General features: G+C 43.8%; 3 protein-coding genes across 4 annotated transcripts in view; 2 read left to right on the top strand and 1 right to left on the bottom strand.

Moving 5' to 3' along the window:
- Positions 1-4,501, top strand: part of rxfp1 (relaxin family peptide receptor 1) — a 55,892-nt gene extending 51,391 nt beyond the window's left edge. Inside the window, exon 18 of one of the 2 annotated variants that reach the window (XM_079351528.1) lies at positions 1,211-4,501. In XM_079351528.1, the coding sequence (XP_079207654.1) occupies positions 1,211-1,632 (422 nt within the window). In that variant the 3' untranslated portion in view covers positions 1,633-4,501. The remainder of the gene's footprint in view (positions 1-1,210) is intronic. The other variant, XM_079351529.1, reaches the window with a different exon arrangement.
- A 2,105-nt stretch (positions 4,502-6,606) lies between these two features.
- Positions 6,607-15,686, top strand: etfdh (electron transfer flavoprotein dehydrogenase). The gene is made up of 13 exons (XM_079353044.1): positions 6,607-6,833; positions 7,977-8,123; positions 8,295-8,524; positions 9,219-9,300; positions 9,819-9,937; positions 10,269-10,346; positions 10,592-10,738; positions 11,489-11,629; positions 12,874-13,017; positions 13,427-13,595; positions 13,958-14,140; positions 14,412-14,633; positions 15,112-15,686. The coding sequence occupies exons 1-13, from the start codon at positions 6,803-6,805 to the stop codon at positions 15,273-15,275; spliced, it is 1,857 nt and encodes a 618-aa protein (XP_079209170.1). The 5' UTR covers positions 6,607-6,802; the 3' UTR covers positions 15,276-15,686.
- On the bottom strand, positions 15,683-20,206 carry ppid (peptidylprolyl isomerase D). The gene is made up of 10 exons (XM_079353045.1): positions 20,011-20,206; positions 18,995-19,135; positions 18,754-18,860; positions 18,424-18,612; positions 18,162-18,284; positions 17,773-17,879; positions 17,175-17,316; positions 16,985-17,071; positions 16,754-16,796; positions 15,683-16,080 (listed from the first exon to the last, which is right to left on the bottom strand). The coding sequence occupies exons 1-10, from the start codon at positions 20,093-20,095 to the stop codon at positions 15,992-15,994; spliced, it is 1,113 nt and encodes a 370-aa protein (XP_079209171.1). The 5' UTR covers positions 20,096-20,206; the 3' UTR covers positions 15,683-15,991.
- Positions 20,207-21,073: the final 867 nt, after the last annotated feature.

Here is a 21,073-nt window from a genome sequence, read left to right as displayed (position 1 = left end):
CTGAAAAGTTTGTCGCCCTCTTCACAGAAACGTTTTGCTTTAATGTGGCTGACTGTGATCGCCGTTCATCTTAATGGCAACCACTGCTAATGACAGAACAAATACCTGCAGGAATGGTCTCCAAACAGCTAATGGGCTGCATAATTCACATCCAGATAAATGACGCAGATCACTTAAATATTCACATACTGAAGTCCGAGGTTGATTATAGTGCGCGTGTGATTGCTTCAGTTTTATGGCTGTGTTAATCTGCTCTGACGTCCTGTTTTTGGGGGTCAGTGGACTCAATTAAGTGTGACTGCTGACACTGCAGCTGCCCCCCCTCCTCGGCACATTTCAGGGGTTTTCTTCAAGCCTGCAGGAACTCGAGCATGAAGTTTGTCTACTTTTCCTCGAAAACGTTTGTGACCTGATTCCTGGAATATTCTAAAGGTGTTTGTCACTGCGTGAAGAGCATCGGAGCATGGCCACCTTGCTGCTTTTAGTTTGCTCTGTAAACCCCAATGACCCATTAGTGATTTGCAGAATCCATCATAAACACATCCTGGTGAGCTTTGGCGCCCTAATTGGGGCCCCCTGCAGGTATGAAAAGGCTTTTCATTAATTATACAAATGTCTTTGATGAAAGGAGTTTCTGCTCGCCAGACTCATAACAATGTTGAATTTTAAAGGTCTTGAAACACAATGGATGTTCCAGCTCTCTGGGTTTATTACTTTCTCGTTAAGGTGCAGCAGTAACAGCCGCGGCTGGATGCTTTAAGATGTGGGGCCGATTTGTTCCATCCCTTTTTCTCTTTACATATCTCTATACGAATCTAAAACAACGACAACAACATAAATGCACCAGTTCGCAATCTTGCTCAAATGTTTAAATATGAAATCATGACAAAGTGCTGACAGAAGCTCTGGTGTGACAGTCCGAGAATCCCCCCCCCCCCCTTTCTTGTCTTTTATTTGTATCAGCCTTGGATGTTTGTGCCAAATCCGGGGTCCTGATGATAATCTCCAAATGAGAGAAGAACTGATACGATTTTAGGACTCACTCACGTCTGTTCCTTTTCTCTGAATTTCACGTCCTGGCAACTGTTTATATTGTCTCCCTACATTAACCCTTTGTGTACCAGCTCCTGTCCTGTGTAATGTTGGCCTGCTTGCACCATTGTGTATTTTTTGGGTGCAATGCGGTAATTCTAGTTTTCCTCTCGTGCAGGTACCATCAGCTCCTGGGTGGTCATTTTTATTCTCCCCATCAACAGCGCCCTAAACCCCATCCTTTACACTCTGACTACACGGCCTTTTAAAGAGACCATTCTTCAGGTGTGGGCCAACTACAGGCAGAGACGGCCTCTGCTCAGCGGGAACCCGGCTCAGCATCCGTCGCTCACCTGGCAGGAAATGTGGCCGCTGCAGGAGAACAGCCAAGGCATCACTGCGGGGCACGCCATCGGAACGACAGGCACGATAGCCAAGCTTACCCCTGTGGAAATAACAAACGATGGATACAGTGACATCACCAGGTGCACACAACAACAACAACAACAACAACCGAAGCAGCATATCGTGCTGTCGGTGTGTTCACAGAAACGAGCACCCACACACACAAACTCGAACACATGCACACCACACACGTGAACTCTGTTTGGGAGTGAGGCTCCTTCTCCTCCGACGAAAAGAGAGTGGAACTTTTTACACTTTGAATTCATCCGTGTGTCTGCACATCCACCCTGCAAATCTCCTTCCAGAGCAGCAGCTGTCAAAGTCAGCGCAGAAAACCTGTTTTCAGCAGTCCAGCGACTCTAATAAATATTACATGTTAGGTCAGAAAATACATCTATTCTTTCATTGTTCAAGTAAAACCATTTATGGTTTCTCAAGGTTTCAAAACGGCTTCTTTCTGTAAGCTAAAACTCAAATACAGTTAACTGGAGAACTCATAAAAGTTCCACTTCCTGTTCGCATTAGGGTTCAAATGTGGAAAATGATTTTTTTTAGCATGACGCTTTGGCCAATTATACTCCTTAAATGTGTTGTCGAGTGCCAATGAAATAAAAGTGAGCAAAGACGTCTTTCAAAAAACACCAGAAATTTGAATTTAACTAAATCTATTCTTTCCCCAAACCTTCAAAGTTCATCTTACAGTGGGAACTCATTATGGAAAGAACATGTGTTTTATTGTGTTTGTTAAGATGATGATCAATCCCCGTCCTCCGAGTCCTGGACGGCCAGTCTTGAGATCCTACGTCTGACACCAATCTGACCTGGAAATGTCCGTTATCAATGCAAAAAGAAAGAACCTTGAGTTAATCAATGTCTGTGTTTGGTTTTATTCTCCTTCCAAGTGGAAGGAAAAAAAAGCTTCCGAGTGTCGAGACAGTCTCAACGTAATCACGATATGCTCGGGTCTTTCTATGCTCCACAGAAAAACCTTCATGCCTAAATTTGGAGTGTCTATACAGACACAGTCAGAAATATCAACGACATTTTGTCATAGATTTGAACACGTCGTACAACAGTAATCAAGTCAAGCAAACTTCAAGTGTGGGTATCTTTGATATTTCGCTATTTGTGAGAAACCTTCGTCCGTGCAGCACAGACTAAACAAACCATTACTTATTAAATTGTTTTTTGCGAGAGCTGTGAGACGAACACGTCCTCGACAGTAAAACGGAAATTTCCCCCATTACAGTGTTCAGATGTTATGAGCCACACGTTAGCGACAGTTATTTATGTTCTGAAGATCAGAGACAGCACAAACACCCGCCTGTCCTCTGAGATGATGTACATGTCAGTATAATGGTAGTTTTTCACCTGAGCTCGGCCGCCCATAAGGTAAGAAAAGGGGAAACGCTTTCTTGGGCTTAGCTGGTCCCATGAAGGTTTTAAAAACCTCAACACTCACCATTTCTCATGAACACAAAAAAATAGACTTTTCATCTTTTGTTGCCTATTTTCAAAAAAAAAAAATTCAGTCAGCTCCACAAGCTGATCACATCCAGGAGGAGGAGGTGAATGTTAGCCAGGAGGCTAATGCTATCACTACTCATTCAGCATGCATGCATTGATGTTAAATGACATCTGCAGAGGGCTCATTCACCCTGCCTTTCAGGGGCTCCGCCATTTCTGTGAGCGGGCCTGCACATGACGCCACGAATGATTGTCGAAGAAGAAAAACTGGAGAGAAATAAAAAACGTTTAACCAACAAAATACACTTTAAAATGTTTGTTTCCACAAACCCCTCACTTAAAAAGAACAGCCCGTCCTTTCCGTCTTCTGCCTGCTCCACTTTTCAGAAAATGTGTGCTCAAACAGACCGTTTGGAGATTTTCCCTTCATGACATCACAAAGGGCAGTAGCCCCTCCCCCAGGTGGGTGACACTCCCACAGCTAGGTGTTTGTTCTGCCCTCTGAGTCTGCCTTCTCACCGTAAACAATAGGACATGGAGCCAGAAAGCAGCGAGTACACCCGAGCCCTTCCAGAGAGGGGGCGTGGCCAGACACAGCTCATTTACATATTTAAAGCTGCAGACACAGAAACAGCCTGTTCTGAGCAGGGCTGAAATAGAGGGGTTTATAGACATGATCAAATACAGGATCAGAGTGGATTTACAACAACACACTTCACACACATGATGAAGAGGAGCTCTGAGAGTTATTTACACTGGTTGAAAAGGAGGAAAATATGTGACCTTTAAAAAAACAAGTCATAAGTCATTTTAAGCATTGGTTCAGGAGTCTCTGGTCAGCTCTTCTGAGAATCTTTGGTGGGTGTTTTTTTGTGAGCTGAGTGAATGTGTCCATTTTTGTTCTTTGCTAGTTTCATCTCATATTGATGATAAAACTTGCATAAAAAAAAAAAACCATTTCTGAGTTCAACATGTGATCTGAGTTTTAGGATTTATCCAGAACTTCAGGAATAACTTAACTACCTTATTTAAAAAATCTATATGTTGGAAAATGATTGAATGTAACGTATAAGATATTTTAAATGACCTTTTATACTACCTGTCTTGTAATTCCCCAGCTGGTCTGGGAGATTAAAGATCCGTCTCAGTATTGGTTCCTAACCACCAAAATACAAAAGAGGATTTGTACTGTTCAGCCATTTGCGTACAGATCATAAACTCTTTTGTGCTTACTTTGATTAATTAGCTACTGATTCCTGTGGGAGTTTATATTTTCAGACATTGTAAAAGCATGAATGTATAGCAACCTGCTGTATGTCAGAGGGGAATGAAATATAGGTGAATAGATCGTGTGCCGTCTACATGCATCGTCTGTGTGCTGCTTGTGTTTGCTCACAAAGAAGAGACAGAGAAGCCAGCAGTTTATACAACCAGAACATATGCAGGCTTACATTCATTATTCATGGCAAAAATCCACTTGTATCATCATGCAATTTGTTGTGTTGACTTGTGTCCTATAAATGTGTTGGTTTTTTTTGCTTGTTTTTTTAAAAGGTTGTGCTTGTTTTTGTTTTTTTAAGATTTTATTTTAGTAAAATGTGGACAATAAATATCTGTGAACCTTAAACGCTGCTTTTTGAATACTTATTCATTTAATTTCATACAGGTTATGTATCAGAATAGTTAGGATCTAGATTTAGTCAAAAATGAAAAGGAACAGACTGAGGCTGTTTCTTAAAATAGTACTTCAGGCCTGGTTTGTGATTTCCTCCAGATCCTCTTTCTTAGATTCTGGTCATAATGAGTCTTTAGGTCCTGACAGAAATTAATAACTCATCTTCTCTGAAAAAGGAACAAAGAAAATCTGTCATCTGTAGCAGCTATAAGAATGTAAAAAAGTTTGACGAGGTACCAATCTGATGAACCAATCACAGGTGAGAAGTTTGCCTTCTCACTTCACGTTTCCTTTTAGATAGTTTGAAAAACAGCTTGTGTAAGTTAAAACCTTTCTGTAAACACCGCAGGGCCCCTAAAGTCCCGAAAAGTAAACATGTTTAATTTGTGTATTTTGTGACGTTGTAAAGTAAAGAACGTGAAGGAGAATTTTAAAATAGAAGTTGTTCAAGGTAACTTTATTGTGTTGTCCTGGTGAGAGAAATTTGGAGGTTAAACTAACTGGAGTAGGCTTGATTTTAAATCAAGGTTCATTTTAAAAGCAGTTTGACTTGGATTTTTCTTTGGACAGTAGACAGAATTGGAAATCAGGCACACACACACAGAGAGAGAGAGAGAGAGAGAGAGAGAGAGAGACTAAATATTAGGGGAAGGACATGCCTGCCCCACATTTTTATTTATTTTTGAATAAAAAAAAGCATTTGTACACTTGTGAATAAATATATGGAGCGCCTGAAATCCCAAAAAGTAAAAAGAAAAAAAGGAATTTTCTTGCGCACACCTATAATGACGTATGCAGATAAGATTGGTAAGATGTGTGCACAACGATTCTCTTGTGCAAGTAGGTTATCTTGTGCACACGAACTTGATGATAATGATTCTTCGGCTTGCTGTCTGTTCTCAGGATAGGATTAGTCACCTTGGATGACTTCTTCTGATTCCTCCACTCGTCTCCTCTCAGATTTACCTCCCCACAGACAGCGAAGTGTCTGCATGTGCGCAGTTACCTCTGTCATGACCCGGCTCAGTGGGTCAAAACAAATGAAGGGAGACACACCAGATTCAAAGTACAAATAATTATTTTATTAACCAAAAAAATAGCCAGTCAAATCAAATTATATCAATTATCAAATGAAATTAATCTTTTATTTTGAAAGGGCGAACAAAGTTAAAAGTCTCTAACACTGAGTTACTCCAATCAGTGCTTCCACCAGACCAACACACCTCCACAAAGCAACCAACACAAAAACATCTGTAGTTTCTCAAGTCCTTGACGACGATGATGATGTGTAGATGATGAAGAAATATCCGCTGACACTGACTTGCTTGTAACATAAGAACTTTATTTACAAAGACAAGAAACAGCATCATTCCAGGTTAGACATGATACCTGAGAGAGTCACCGGCCAAATGTGAACCCTCATGAACAGACACCAGTATTTATACAGCATTGGTCTTTATTTGGACTCAGGTCAACAAATGTTACCCGTCTTCCTCAGGATCAACACCTGTTTACTCCTGTCTAGACCCAAATGTTATCCTACTCCAAGGTTCAAGGTTCAAGGTTCTTTATTTGTCATTTCCAAAATTTGTCAGACATACAGTGAAATCGAAATTACGTTCCCCCCCTCCCCACGGTGCAATGTAGATAAAAAGGGGTACGGTAAATAAAATAAAACAAGGTAAAAAAGATAAATAATATTTACATTAATAAACCTAAATGTGCAAAAAGTACAAAGTTAAATAAAATGGAGTATAAAACAAGATTATAAGAAAAGTGAAACTTGTGCAATGTGCAATAAGTGACCAGTACTCAATCTTAAGTACACAACCCCTAATAAACCACTTCATGCTCTTTGGTGTTAAACCAAGCTCTTCTTGAGACCACTAACTGCTTTAACATAAGTTCACATTTTAACAGCACACTTACAAGTCACATACTTGTTCATATTCTATTGTGTTGCATGTAAAATACACTACAAATCCCCTTGCTGACTGGGGCATCACACGTCTCTGTTCAGCGCAGCGCAGCAGCAGCGCAGCTTTTGACGCAGCTTTTGACGCTCGCTGCTGTCACTGTTATGAGACCTATTTTATAAGGTGCTGCAACTCAGTGTTTGTTTTCTGAGCGGCTGGGTTACACAAGCGAGGAGGAGGACTACGACTCCACAGCTCTCTCTGTCATAGGGAGAAAACAGGGTCTGCTTAGTGAAGAGGACACATCATGTTTCCAGCCTGCAGATATTCGAGTAAAGGTAAGTGAAGCTAAAGGCTAGTTAGCTCAAATGTTGACAACCATGCTGTGTTGTTGTTATTTGTTGTTAAATGTTGTTGTTTGTTGTTAAATGTCCTGCATGCTTGTTGCAGACACAGGTGTTGCTTATTGTTGTTTCTAGTCGCTGGACTTGAGAGGGTATTTGTTTAATAGTGTAAGAGTTAGCATGAGCTGAAACAGGCTAATGTTAGCATCGAGCTAAAAGTGGGTGAAAGTTCAACACATTTCTAGGTCATATGAACTGTGTCCTTGTCCCGGGTTACATGTTCACATGACACTTTTGAAACATACAAACGTGTGTGTTTCTCTTCTTGACTTTCTCTCTCATGTCGTGTTGAAGTGTTTCAGTTGTTTTTGAGGTAAGTTAGACTTTGAAGTTAGCTTAGCATGTCATGCTAGGTGTGAATGCTGCCTTATGTTGGAGCCTCCACAAACATTGTTTTTGTTTTACAAACTTTTTATTTGCACATAGATAAAGAGGAGGACGCAAAAGATGAAGATAAAAAGTAAAGTTAGTGTAATCCTTGTTACTACAATAACATGATGACGTCATTATGAAGGGGCCTGTCCACTTTCTTTTTGGGACTGGGGGCCCACCTGAGGCTCTGCAGGGGGGGCCATGTTTGTATACAAACAGATGAACACACACTATGAACTTCCGGTTGCATTTTAAGCCTGATTAGTGGATTTAGCCCTAAGTCCCACCTCTGGCAAGGCAAATAGCTGATCACAGTTAAAAACTTGAATTTCCCTCGGGATCAATAAAGTATCTATCTATCTAAAGATTTGGACACACTACTGTCAGTGTATTACCTGTGCAAAATATCATCATACTGAAACGACAAAAACCTAAAACATCTGGAACAGCAATGAAAATATACACAAGATGAATTTCTGACATGACAGAAATAAATTCCACTTTGCATTTGAATCCTTTTTGGCTGTTTTGTCCGTAGAAGTCGTCTCACTGTCACCAGCTCAGGCTTCATTTGTACATCAGGATTTTTACAGCACCTCATTTAAGTTATGTGTGATCAGTCACTGAGCACGCCGTCTGGCTGATAAAGGCACGTGAGCGCTCGTTTCAGCCGGTCTTGACCGGTACCTGCTGTGTTTCCTGCAGCCCACAGGTGTATCCGGGCTTTGAAGACGGTTCAGACAGAGTATGCGTCGCCTCAGCTGCACAGACGGGCGTGCTCTTCTACGTCGACGCCGCCAATCACGACACACTACACCATCCATCCTCGAGATAAAGATCCAAGATGGGAAGGTAAGATACTCTTCTTCACTTTATTTTGTTTGAATTAAGGTTGTTGTAATTATTCACTATTTAAAGGTCTTTACTGGACGTCTTAGGTGGGAATAATAAAAGAAAATAAAGAAGCTCTGTCTGTTGAGTTAAAGTTTGAAACTGACTGAGAGTGCGTTGGTCGTCTCGCAGGTGTGGAGATGGAGAGGTTTGCCGACGAGGCAGACGTGGTGATAGTAGGCGGCGGCCCTGCCGGTCTCTCGGCAGCCATTCGCCTGAAGCAGCTCGCCAACGAACAGGAGAAGGAGCTGCGAGTGTGCCTTGTGGAGAAGGCCTCTCAGATCGGAGCGCACACCCTGTCAGGTGCCTGTCTGGAGCCGTCTGCCCTTAACGAGCTCTTCCCTGATTGGAAGGAACGAGGAGTGAGTGTTAATTGTGCACAGAAAATGTTTGAGTATTGTTTGAGTGTCGGTCAGCCTTCGTATGAACTTCCTGTAGTCACAGCGATGAAGAAGAAGGACACTTTGAACGTCTCACTTCACTTTAACAAACGGCTCAGCTGACGAGTCAGAGTCATATCTACCTGATGACATCACACATTGACCTTTGATACTTTTTTTTTTTTTTTAATATCAAAACCTTCGATTTTATTTGAAGTTTATTCAAAATCAAAGCAGATTTACAGTCAAACAGGAAGTAAAGTTACTTCCGTCTTAAGACAGTAAAACATTTCAAAATTTCAAATTGAATGCAAGATAATAGAATTCCAAACATGTGAATAAAAACGCCATTTATCAAAATCGACTATTAAAATACAGAAATGCAAAAAGTCGACTCTTTGGTAGCAGACTGTCAGAAACACGCTCTGATCTCCTCTGTAAAGACGGGCTCTGGGCTCAAACTGATTAGTATTTTCTACTGTACTTCATAAAGCTACACATGACATAAGAGGATTTCATTAGGTGTGTATTAAATCCCCCTCCACGCCATCGATCTGTCAGAAATGTGACAGCGGCCGTCTGGTCCGTGTTGTCGAAGATGTTTGGAGCTTTAATATAAATATTCACGCAGTGTTAAGTCGAACTCACAACAACACACATTGTGCTCTGACCACAGGCGCCCATGAACACGCCGGTGACTGAAGATGTTTTCAGCATTTTGACAGAGAAACACAGAATCCCTGTCCCCATGTTACCAGGTAAAAGCCTTTTTTTATTCTCTCTGCACTTCCTGTTCAGACGTCATGATCAGGCTCTGCCCTGCAGGTTTCAGTCAGAGGTCAGAATAGGATCCAACATAATCAGAGGTATCTGAGTTTCAAACAGAGGGAATTAAATTAACCATTAAATACAGTCAGTTCAGATGGAGAATATATATTTTTCTAAATATCCTTCTTTGCATGAAGTTATTTAGGGACGCATGTTGAAGGCATCATGTCCGGTCATTGGCAGCAGCTCCGGTCCTGGAACTTGTACTCTGCCGTTGTTGCTGACAAAGTTGATAATTATAAGTCCCGCCCCTTCTTGATTGTAATTGGTTGGTGAGGAAGAAGTGACATTGACGAGCACAGGCCCGTTCTGACACTTACACTAAATGTGTCTTCATATTACGGGTCTTTTGATGTCACCGAGCAGGAAGTAGATCAGCTTGTTTCGACTGGATAAACCGCTGAAACGACTGGTTAGAGATCTTTATTAACCCCCTCGTTGTCTGCAGGTTTGCCTATGTGTAACCATGGTAACTACATTGTGCGGCTGGGGAACTTTGTGCGCTGGCTGGGCGAGCAGGCCGAGGAGCTCGGAGTGGAGATTTACCCCGGATATGCTGCAGCTGAGGTGAGTCATCCACAGGTTTTTACTCTTTATGCTCATTTAACAGCCTCGGTTTGAGCCTGAGGATTCAAGAAGATGCACTCGTCTGTCTAACAGCCAATATCCACGTAATCCACCGCGATTCGCTGCCACTCAAGTCAGTGATTGTGTTTCTCCAGAGCGTGCCCGCCGTGCCTCTACGCTCTGTTAATGGCGCACGCTGCAAGCTGGACAGAATAAAAGAATAAAAGAAAGTCAGAGAAAGAAATGCAAAAGAGCGTCGGGTCAAATTCAAATGGGGAAAAAATTAATTATGCGTCTCTCTCACTCTTGTTTATGTCGTTCTGCTGTGCAGGTTTTGTTTCATGAAGATGGAAGTGTGAAAGGAGTCGCCACTAATGACGTGGGCATCGCCAAGGATGGTTCACCTAAGGTACTGTCTGACACAAACCCGGCTGTCGTCCATCTGATTGGATTGGAAAAACCTTTTCTAAAAGATGCAGACAAACACTCACCTGACCTCATTTATACAGAATGAGTTTTTATGTTGCACCACAGTCCAAACAAAGCTCTCTCCATGTGTTTTCTAATGTCATGCAGAGAATCTAAATCTGCTGCGTGTTTATCACATCCTGTTTCTGAAATGTGTCCACGTGTGCTCATCTGCTCTCGCCTCAGGATGTTTTCGAGCGGGGGATGGAGCTCCACGCTAAAGTCACCATGTTCGGAGAAGGCTGCCACGGTCATCTGGCCAAGCAGCTTTACAAGCAGTTCAACCTGCGAGAGAACTGTGAGCCGCAGACCTACGCCATCGGCCTTAAGGAGGTAAATACACCGTGAGTCTGACGCTGGGTGGAGGCGCCGCTCGCTCCCTCTCATATCCGACTCGCCTCCCCTGTGGAGATCAAAGTGTTTCTCCTTAATGTCTCGACCTGGCGTGCGAGGTCGAGTCACTGCAGAAAACCTGAATGCAGCTTTTTCTCCACGTTTTCCTTTTTTTAATTTCATCCTGAGACAAACATGGCTGAGAGGCTCCAAGCTGCTGATAACATCTGCTGGAGTTTTTTTTTTTTTTTTTTTTTTTTTTAAAGGGTTGCCATAGTAACTTGTTACTTGACCCCGTTTGCTCTGATATCCCCGGCCAACACGAGCTTTAGAGACTTGAGTCTGCAGCTGTTGAATATTTACCAGAATAAACCAGTGCGACCAGTATAAACAGCTGATTCATTACCACAGCTTATCCCCGGTTATTGTGAATGAAAAGCTGGTGGGTAACGACGTTGTAATCCTGCGTTTACAGGAAACGGTTGGAGATGGTGAGTAAAACTTGTCGAGCGCTCTTTTGATTGAAAGAGTGGCCGGCGGAGTCGGGTGGCGTGACGCGCCGCGCACGCCGCAGGTCTGTGCTTCCCAAGCTCACTGAAAACAATAAAAATCATGACGCAGGAAGACGCTTAACATTTTTATTCTCTTTTAGATCTTCAGATTCGATTTGACAGTTCATATAAAAAAAAACTGATTACAATATCATATTCTCCCCTCTTCCTCTTTTTTTATTTATTTATTTTTTTCCAGGTGTGGACGATCGAGGAGCAGAAGTGGCGTCCGGGCCGAGTGGAGCATTCTGTGGGCTGGCCGCTCAACAGGAACACGTACGGAGGCTCCTTCCTGTATCACCTGAACGAGGGAGAGCCGCTCGTGGCTTTGGGCTTTGTGGTGAGCAGCTCGCTCCGCCTCACATAAACAGATGTGACAGCTGAATATGGAGCCGCCTCGGGCTGTCATGCACTGATCTCTTGTTTTTATTATTATTATTCATCCTGCAGAGGAAATCACAAACAGAGAGCTCGACTTGATTAGAGTGAAATCTATATTCTGCCTCGTCTGCCGATGATCATATTCATATCACCATTTCATGAACTGAGTTATTTGGTCATCACGTTACCAGTTAGGAAAGTGACGGTATGATGGACAGGTTTGAATACTGGCCTCGTCCTTCAGCTGTCTTATCCAGTGAACACATAAAAACAAACTGAAGAAGTTTAGACGTTTGCTGACCTGACGACGGCTCCTCTCACAAAGACATCCGACAGCACAGATAGGAGGTCAGTTTGAGCCCTGAAGGACGTGATGCAATCTGACGCAGCTCTTTGTTTTCTTCTTTCCTGAGATGAGAAAGGGAACCGACAACGGTCTCGGCAAATTCCTTCTTAGACTGTTTTTTTTTTTCACCTCTGGGTCAAAGACGTCCGCACTCGGCTGTCTGTCACTATTTTACCAGAAGAAGAAGACGGCGGTGTGTGAATGTGGAATGTGACCTTTTACAAACGAGGGCTGATAAAACTGAGCGGCTGCCCAGGAGGGTTCGATACCTTGCTCAAGAGAAGCTCGGCAGTGCTTCAGGAAGTGAACCGGCATCTCTAAGTTAATGTCCAGACGTGACCAATCACAAACGGTGACGTGGACATTTCACAAGTCACTTAAAAACACCTCACGGAGGCACAAAAACACTTCCAATCATTTCAGGTTTTCATCCTGCTGATGAGCCGCACGACATCCTGCTGTGTCATTAAAGGACGCAGCCCGCCTTGTTTTCTTTTTATTCATTAGACGTGTCCATTTAGAGAAGTGAAGACTTTGTCCAGACAGAAGCTGAGACATTGACGCCTCTTTTTTCAGATTTTCAAAGTCAGCAGCAGGTCGGCAGAACTTCCTGTCTTTGCTTTCGTTTGACCCTCTGACTGTGATCTTTTGTAGCTTCACGATGACGGCTTAATACGTGCTTATTATTTTAATTTTCTGTATTTGACCTCCAAACCAATTTAAGTGGTGTCGAGATAAATCCCATTTTTATTCCATTTAGATAATTGGAAATGCAGCTGGAACACGAGAAGACAAATGAACTCCACGCTCGGCACATTTTTAGCATTTGACTGCACGCGTCTTCTCTCCCCTTCCAGATCGGTCTGGACTACAGCAACCCGTACCTGAGCCCCTTCAGGGAGTTCCAGCGCTGGAAACACCATCCCTTCGTGGCTCGCACGCTCGAAGGAGGAACCCGGATAGCGTACGGAGCCAGAGCGCTGAACGAGGGAGGATTACAGGTATAACTCCTGCACGTCCGTCCTGTTTCCATGACAACGGTCTGTCAACAACGGCTGCTGTATGTCCGACACGGCTCCGTTACTTTTTACTGCGTGTTTTATATATAAGAGGATTTTTTTTTTTGACTCGGAGCGAGGAGGATTTGATGGTAAAATACGGGGAATTTTGTAAATTCAGAAAAGAGAAGAGCGCCTTTCTGAAAAGATGGAACGTCAGAGCGCGTGTTAAAAAGACGCCTGGCGCTGCACTTTTTCTCCCGCCGGCTGCTTTCAGCGGAGAACGCTCTCTGCCCGTTTAAAGCTCTCAGAGCATCTCCGCGTCCTCGAATGCAAAACAATAAAAACAAGAAGGGATCATGGAGACGTTTCCTCAGGATGCTTCACAACTCTCTCTCCTTTTGCTCTGCAGTCTGTCCCTAAGCTGACCTTCCCTGGAGGCCTTCTGATTGGCTGCAGCCCCGGCTTCATGAACGTCCCGAAGATCAAAGGCACCCACACGGCCATGAAGAGCGGCATGCTGGCCGCCGAGGCCGTCTTCCCCAAGGTCACAGCCGAGAGCCCGGAGTCAGAGACCACGGGTACGGAGTCCAACAACGAGACATCTGTGACCAATTCAAACTTTTCAGGAAAAAATGTGCTGAGTCGTAAATAAAAGAGGAAAGACGTCCTGTAGCTGTTAAACTGCTGCATGTGTGAACGAGTTTACCTCAGTGATAGTGTAAGGAGTCTCTGTGCATTACATTAGACATTAAAGCTCCTCAGGAGGAAGGTTGGGCATAAAAGAGTGTGAGGGGGCGAGATCTGACAGGTGTCAGCGAGAAGTCTCAAAATCGAGGGATTCTTTCAGAACTGACAGGCTGCTGAGAGAGAGAGAGAGACTGTGCTTTCCACTGTGGAAACTTTCAGTGCTCCTCGTTCATGTATTTGTGAATTCTCTCAGGACTCCACGTCGCCGAGTACTCTGATAGCCTGAAGAACTCGTGGGTGTGGAAGGAGCTGCATGCAGTGAGAAACATCCGGCCGTCGTTCCACAACTACTTCGGCCTGTACGGAGGGATGTTCTACACCGGGGTCTTCTACTGGATCTTCAGAGGGAAAGAGCCGTGGACCCTCAAACACTGCGGTGAGTGCACCGGAGCACAATCAACGTTTAGATGTTTTGATTTCTCCGAAGCAAAAGACAAAGAAGGACTGTATTTTTTATTTTTTTAATCAATCTGTAATTTGAGATTTTACATTTTCTGCAACTTCATTCACTTGTGGAAACGTCGTACTTGTCAACAAAGTATTAACATTCAGATCACCAGTTTGACCTTTAGCTTCATGCACGGACTTGAACCACACACGCTGGCAGGATTGAGGTCGTCTGACATGTCGTGCTCCGTCTGTCTCAGGCCTTGATGCTCACCAGCTGAAACCGGCCAAAGAATGTACGCCCATTGAATACCCGAAGCCTGACGGCAAGCTGAGCTTCGACCTGCTGTCCTCCGTGGCTCTGAGCGGCACCAACCACGAGGGGGACCAGCCCGCCCACCTGACCCTGAGAGACGACAGCGTGCCGGTCAACAGGAACCTGGCCATATACGACGGGCCCGAGCAGCGCTTCTGCCCTGCAGGTAACCTAGCCTCGCCTGCGTCCTCTCAGAGCGTCTCACACTGACGAACACGTGAAAATGAATCACTGCGAAGATTAATCTGCAGCATCTGTACGACTAATTCACCCCTCTTCACCTCGCCGGTTTCTGCCGCCTCATTTATCTTTCATAAGACACGCTAAAGAGGCGATTAGTATCCGTCCACGAACCTCCGCACCTTTCTTTCTTTTCTATGTAAATATAGAGAGCAGCTGATTAATGACATCATGGAGAATGAACGAGTCTAATCATGAGGCCTGTAATGACAGAGAGTGAGGTGTCGTCTGAGCCAGCTGGATCCTCGATTTGGATCCGTGTTTATGTGAACTGAGGTTACAGCAGCCCGCCGATTCAAACCGCCATTTTTACGCCCCTGAACACAAAATCACCAAAAAAAACAAAACAAGTTAAGTGTCTTATCTTTCTAACGTGTTCACCGTTTCTCCTTCGACCCGCCCAGGTGTGTACGAGTACGTTCCCATGGAAACCGGAGACGGGATGAGGTTGCAGATCAACGCTCAGAACTGTGTCCACTGTAAGACCTGCGACATCAAGGACCCGAGCCAGAACATCAACTGGGTGGTGCCCGAAGGCGGCGGCGGGCCCGCCTACAACGGAATGTGAACGCCCCCGTTACGTCTCTGTAACTTTTTGGTCTTGAGAAACGTTTTATGCATTTTATCTGGCGTTCAGGGCGAACGAGCCTGAACGTGGGTCAGAGGAATAACTCTAGAGCTCCTGTTGAGCGTGTCATGATTAAAATCTGTAAAAAGCTGCGTTAAGAGTAATTTATATCGTGGAACAGGAAGTTAAACAAAGTGTCTCAATACAGGACCAGCGCTTGTTTTTCTTCTTTAAAATCCACGCTGAGCTGTAAAACACAACAGGAAATGGATTAGTTTGTTTTATTAGACGCATCACACCGACGAGTAATGGATCATATATTCCAAGCTGTTCTTAAACAGTTTATTTGCAGGTACATAGTATCAGTATTGAACATATCATTGGATAATTAATAAAGAACACTTGACTGTTGTTGTTTCTGCTTTATTGACCTCTGTAAAAAACATAAATAAGAACAGATGTTTCTGAGGGCGCCGTATCAAAATCTCTTCAATGAAACGATAAGACATACAACTTCAACCGCTACCGCTCAAACTAAGGTTACAGTGAATATACTTGTCAGGATTTAGACAGGTCCAAGCTTACAACACTCATTCCCTTGTAATAGAACACGGAGAGGATTCAGACTTGTCAAAGTGCAGCTCCCGGCGCCGAGATGACTTCACACATTTAGAACCGTTACAGACGAGAATTCAGTGCATGGTGAGGTGAATTGTTCAAGCAAACATTTTGGCATAGATTTTCTTCTCTTTCTCCTTCTCCTCCTGGACTTTGAGCTGCACCCTCTTCATCTCATTGCTGATAGCTGAGGAGAGGAAGAAAAAAAACAACACTTAGTATGAGCTCAACAAGGCTGAGCTCTCAGTGAAGTATCCACTAGCACGGGTCGTGAAGCCGCTAACATCTCGGAGCCAATGACGTTTCTTTTTTTTTTATAAATATCAAAAGAAGTAACACGCGTGTTCACCTTTAAGAGTCTGCAACTTTTGGTCATTTAAAAAGAAAAATGTCCAAAGTGATGGGTACCTAGGGCTTCTGGTTTTGTTGCCATGGCATCAGAAAAGGGAACGTTACTGTTTGAGTTTTACTTTAATCTTATTGAAGATTAAATATCTGGCGTGATTTTATTTTAAAGGCTGGTTTAAAAGAATCGAGGTTGGACACAAAGGAGACCGGACTGGTTGAAGATCTCTCCTCCTGAAAGCCTCTGGGAGGAGATGAGAAATGTCTTCAAGCAGTGCAGCCGCCTTTGGATCAAACCTGCATGATTGAGAAGCTACATGGACGGGGAACACCAGCAAACACTTGCTCTGATTGGACCAACAATGTGTCAAGCCGAGGTAAAGAATCCTCAAACATCCATTCATCACTGAGCTGCTGTTTACTCATCTGATCTTTATTAAGTCCAATCAGGAGGAGGAAAACAAACCATGAGCGAGCATGCATGACATGCTGAACACAAACTGTGGATGACATACCTTTATCTTCTGGAGCGATCCCCTGAGCGTTTTTCAGATCAGTCTGGAAAAAAGAGAGAGAAAAAAAAAAGTCAAATTTAACGGACGTGTCACGACTGAATATTTCTATATCATAACGATGGAGAGAATCCTGCTGTAAGGTTTATCACACAAAGGTTTGTAGCACGTGATGTGTAAATATTCAAAAAGTGTGTGTGTGTGTGTGTGTGTGTGTGTGTGTGGAGATGTTACCATGGCTTGGCTGTATTCCTTTAACCCCTGCCACGCCTGAGCTCTGCGAAAAAGTGCCTTGGTGTTCGCCTTGTCCAGCTCTAAAGCCTGAAAACCCGAAACACAGGAACCTCCTGTTATGAACCTCTGTCCTCTCAAAGCTTTACAGAACTCGCTGAATGTTTCAGAACTCATTGGTTAAAGGGCGTACCTCGTTGCAGCTGTCCACAGCGTCCTGCCACAGCTGCATCTTCAGCTTGCACGCTGCCGTGTTGAGGAAGCAGCTGAGCGCGGCGGGCTCCAGCTTCTGCTGAGCCTCCTCCTCCAGCTGCTCTCCACCCACCTCCAGGTACCTGCAGAAGACAAGACGCCTCACTGTTACTGAGCGAGCCACCGTCCAAGCGCTCTGAGCTGAACGACAGGCGGAGCTGCAGCGGGAGCTCGGTGACGACTGCAGGAAGAGATGGACGGATGTTTGTTTCTTGAGCAGGATTCACAAACTGCAGCCAAGAGATAATTCTATTCTTTGGCACATTATCCAAAACACCAATGTGTTTGTGTTTATCATGCTATAATATTAAAATGTGTTTTTTTTTTTTTTTTTTTTTGCTTTTTAAAATCGGCTGGTCGATAAATCAGTCAGACTCTGGTGAGTGAGATCAGTTAGATCATGTGTAAAGCTGCTTCTCACCGTCTTACTTTGATTAGATGAAGACGGCTGTGTTCAAATGTAAAGCACACACACACACACACACACACACACACACACACACACACACACACACACACACGCAGAGTGCGTTTCCTACCTCAGGGCTTTACTGTATTTCTTGATGGCACCGCTCCAGTCTTGATTCTTGAAGAGATTGTTTCCGATGTTCTTCACGTCCTCAGCGACTGACAGAACTTTGTCAACCTGGGAGCAACAAGATGGTCTTATTCACACGTTTATCTTTATTAAAACGTTACTTCGAAGTCTGGCTCACTTCTTGGTACACGGAGAAAAAGATAAAACAAAGTTTACTTGGCAGGAAATGAAGTCGTCCCAACATTCAGAGAGTTTGTCAACACTAAATACCGACAATGAGCCTTGATGAACAGCGTCTGCTGTGCTGCATATTTTCTGAGTCTTGGTGTCGAGGTGACATCCATGTTCTCGTCTAACACAGAAGTCCGATGGAAGTTCACCGAAACTCACATCTCTAAAGTCGACGTCCGAGTCCTCGGGGAAGTCAGGCACGGCGTCCCCTGATCCGTCGTTTGGTGTCGCGCCCCAGCTGTCCCCTTCCTTGTGCTCGCCACAGTCTCCGATGACACACGGCTGCAGAGGGGGACGATACACATCAATGTGCGTCACAATCATTCTCATCAAACCTTTCTCAAAGGCGTTTGAGAAAACAGGATGTAAAATACAAAACAGTGCAACACCTGAAGGCATCACGTTTGACAGATGGCGTTACCTTCAGAGGAGTATCTTCATTGGTTTCAACGGCCTCCAGCATCTTGATGATACCCATCCCTTTCAGCAGCTGGCCAAACACCACGTGCTTGCCGTCCAGGTGTGGCGTGGGGACGGTGGTGATGAAGAACTGGGAGCCGTTGGTGTTCGGCCCGGCGTTGGCCATGCTGAGCAGACCCACTTTGTCATGCTGGATGAAGAGGAGGAACAATCAGTAAATGATCCGACTTCTACTGGGACCTCCATGAGGAAGTTTCCATTGGTGGAGATGTGTGAAAGACTTCAACATTCCTCGCCTTAAACCTCGACAGTGAAATGTTTGGAAGTTTACCTTGTAGTGGAAGTTTTCATCCTCGAACTTCTCCCCGTAGATGCTCTCGCCGCCGGTGCCGTTCTGGTTAGAGAAGTCGCCTCCTTGGATCATGAACTGCTTGATGACTGACACAAACAAATGAACACACATTAACACGCCTGAGAAGAAACCGAATAAAGTGTGTGTGTGTGTGTGTGTGTGTGTGTGTGTGTGTGTGTGTGTGTGTGTGTGTGTGTGTGTGTGGAGGAAGGACATTTACTTCTGTGGAACGGGCATCCTTTGAAGTGCAGCGGTTTTCCCGTTGATTTGCCGACGCCTTTCTCTCCTGTGCAGAGCGCCCGGAAGTTTTCAGCGGTCTTCGGAGTGACATCGGTGAAAAGCTCGAGAACTATCCGTCCGACTGTCGAAACAAAAAAAGAATTAAGTCAGCACACAGATGATACGCAGGTCAAACAGCCGCTCTCTGTTGTTGTTTGCTGCATTAATCGATCACCTGTTTTGATATAAAACTGCAGAAATTTGGGGGAAAGTTCAAATGACTGTTTCCAGGGTTACGATATTTAGTTTACCGTCACAGAAATAAAACCTCTCCCAACTCCAACCCAAGCTCAGAAAACACCTCTACAGAGGAGTGATGTCTAGGGAAAACTCAGGGGGCGTGGCTTATTGTATTTAAAGAGACACACCAAAACAGAGCGTTCTGAGAGAGCTGGTTTCTACAGGGTCACAAAACCTCCTCTGGTGCTTTATTCAGGGTCTATTTGGACCAAAACACATGTTTCATTCAGACCACAGGGGGCGCTGTTTGATAAGGATAATAATACTAATATGTCCCCAATAAAACACCAACAAAGAGTCAGTTGATAAGCTTAAAGTAATCCGATACAACTAATTACAGTTACACTTGTTAATAACCGGATTAAAACTCAAACGGTGAAAGAGGTAGAGGTTTAAAAGCAATGTTAAAGTGAATGATAGAGAAATAAAACAAGTGTTACTCCTTCACATGAGCACGTGGTTCACACGTTTATTCCACTTTAACTTTAAACTGAAAGGTGGTCAACGTTTAACACAGGTGAAGCACGTCACGTGGACCTCGTTCACATCCACCCTCGCGTGCTCCTCGAGGTGTGGACTCAATTGTCAGGTAACAACGATGAATGAAGTGACTGTTTCTAGAAGTCAACACGACGAGCTAAGCTAACCGTTTGAGTAACGGTCAAAACTGGCCTTTTTTTAAATAAACGATGACGTCATAATCTAGAATGTTCTGACCTCTTTCTCCTCCGATGTCCACGTCGAAGAAGACCCGCGGGTTTCCGGGGTTTGAAGGCTTGTCGGCCGGTGTCGGGTGAGACATTTTTTAAGACACTTCAAGTCTCTCCGCTCAGCTAGCTTAAAAAAAAAGAGACCCGGCCGGTGCTTTCGTCGAAGAAACCGGATGATGTACTCTTCGATTTCCGGTCGCACATTTCAAAATAAAATATTTTCGAGAACGTTCTTCTTCGTGGGTTTCAAAGACCGTTGGCATTCAAATAGATGCATTACCGCTTATTTCTGGATAGAGGAGACAGCTGGGACATGCATTTTATAAATGACCTTAAAGCTACATTTAGCCTACACTAATTATAATTGTTGGTGTATTTAATGGCATATGAATTAAATTAATTTAACCATACCCTTATGCCTTATTCTAACACTGCAGTCTGTTTCTATTCTTTAGGGTCTCCCTCTTCCCATGCGTCTCATGATTTTCTTCACACTGATTACATTTCGATTCTTCCTCTGAACATTTGCTCATTTGCACATTTGCTGCAAATCCCTGAATAATACCTACACACAAAGAAACCGTGTCCACATTTCCGGCACTTTCTGCACTGCAGGGGGCTCTGGAACAAAAGTGCTTTACTGGATAAATGATGTGATCTAAAAATATTCTATCCAGCAAGAACTCTGTTGAGAAAGTACAGCCGAGTGTTATGATTAATTCTTCGTCTTCGTCATCTTTGGTTTGTAATGGCGATGGGCAATTAGCTTAGTGCATTACATGCATGTGTCACTCAGGCTTCATCCATTAATATTTACAGTCTGTGGGCTAGAACATAAAGTAGCCCTGACCACAGGGTTCACCAAGATCAACAGAAACCCAAAGATCCTCACAGGAGCCTTGAGAAGTCTAACAAGATAACGTTTGATCTGGGAGAATTTAGATCATGACAAATCACATCACAACATTACATTTAATTAAAATAAATCTCAGCTCTTCATTAAGTTTACTCTCATTAATCATGCCCTTGACTATAAATAATCTACTTTGATTTTTTGAGCTTTATGTAAT

Source organism: Symphodus melops (genome assembly GCF_947650265.1).
Source record: "Symphodus melops genome assembly, chromosome: 9".
Classification (NCBI taxonomy): Eukaryota; Metazoa; Chordata; class Actinopteri; order Labriformes; family Labridae; genus Symphodus; species Symphodus melops.
Note: the sequence above shows the minus strand (reverse complement) of the source record. Positions and strands in the feature narration are given on the sequence as shown.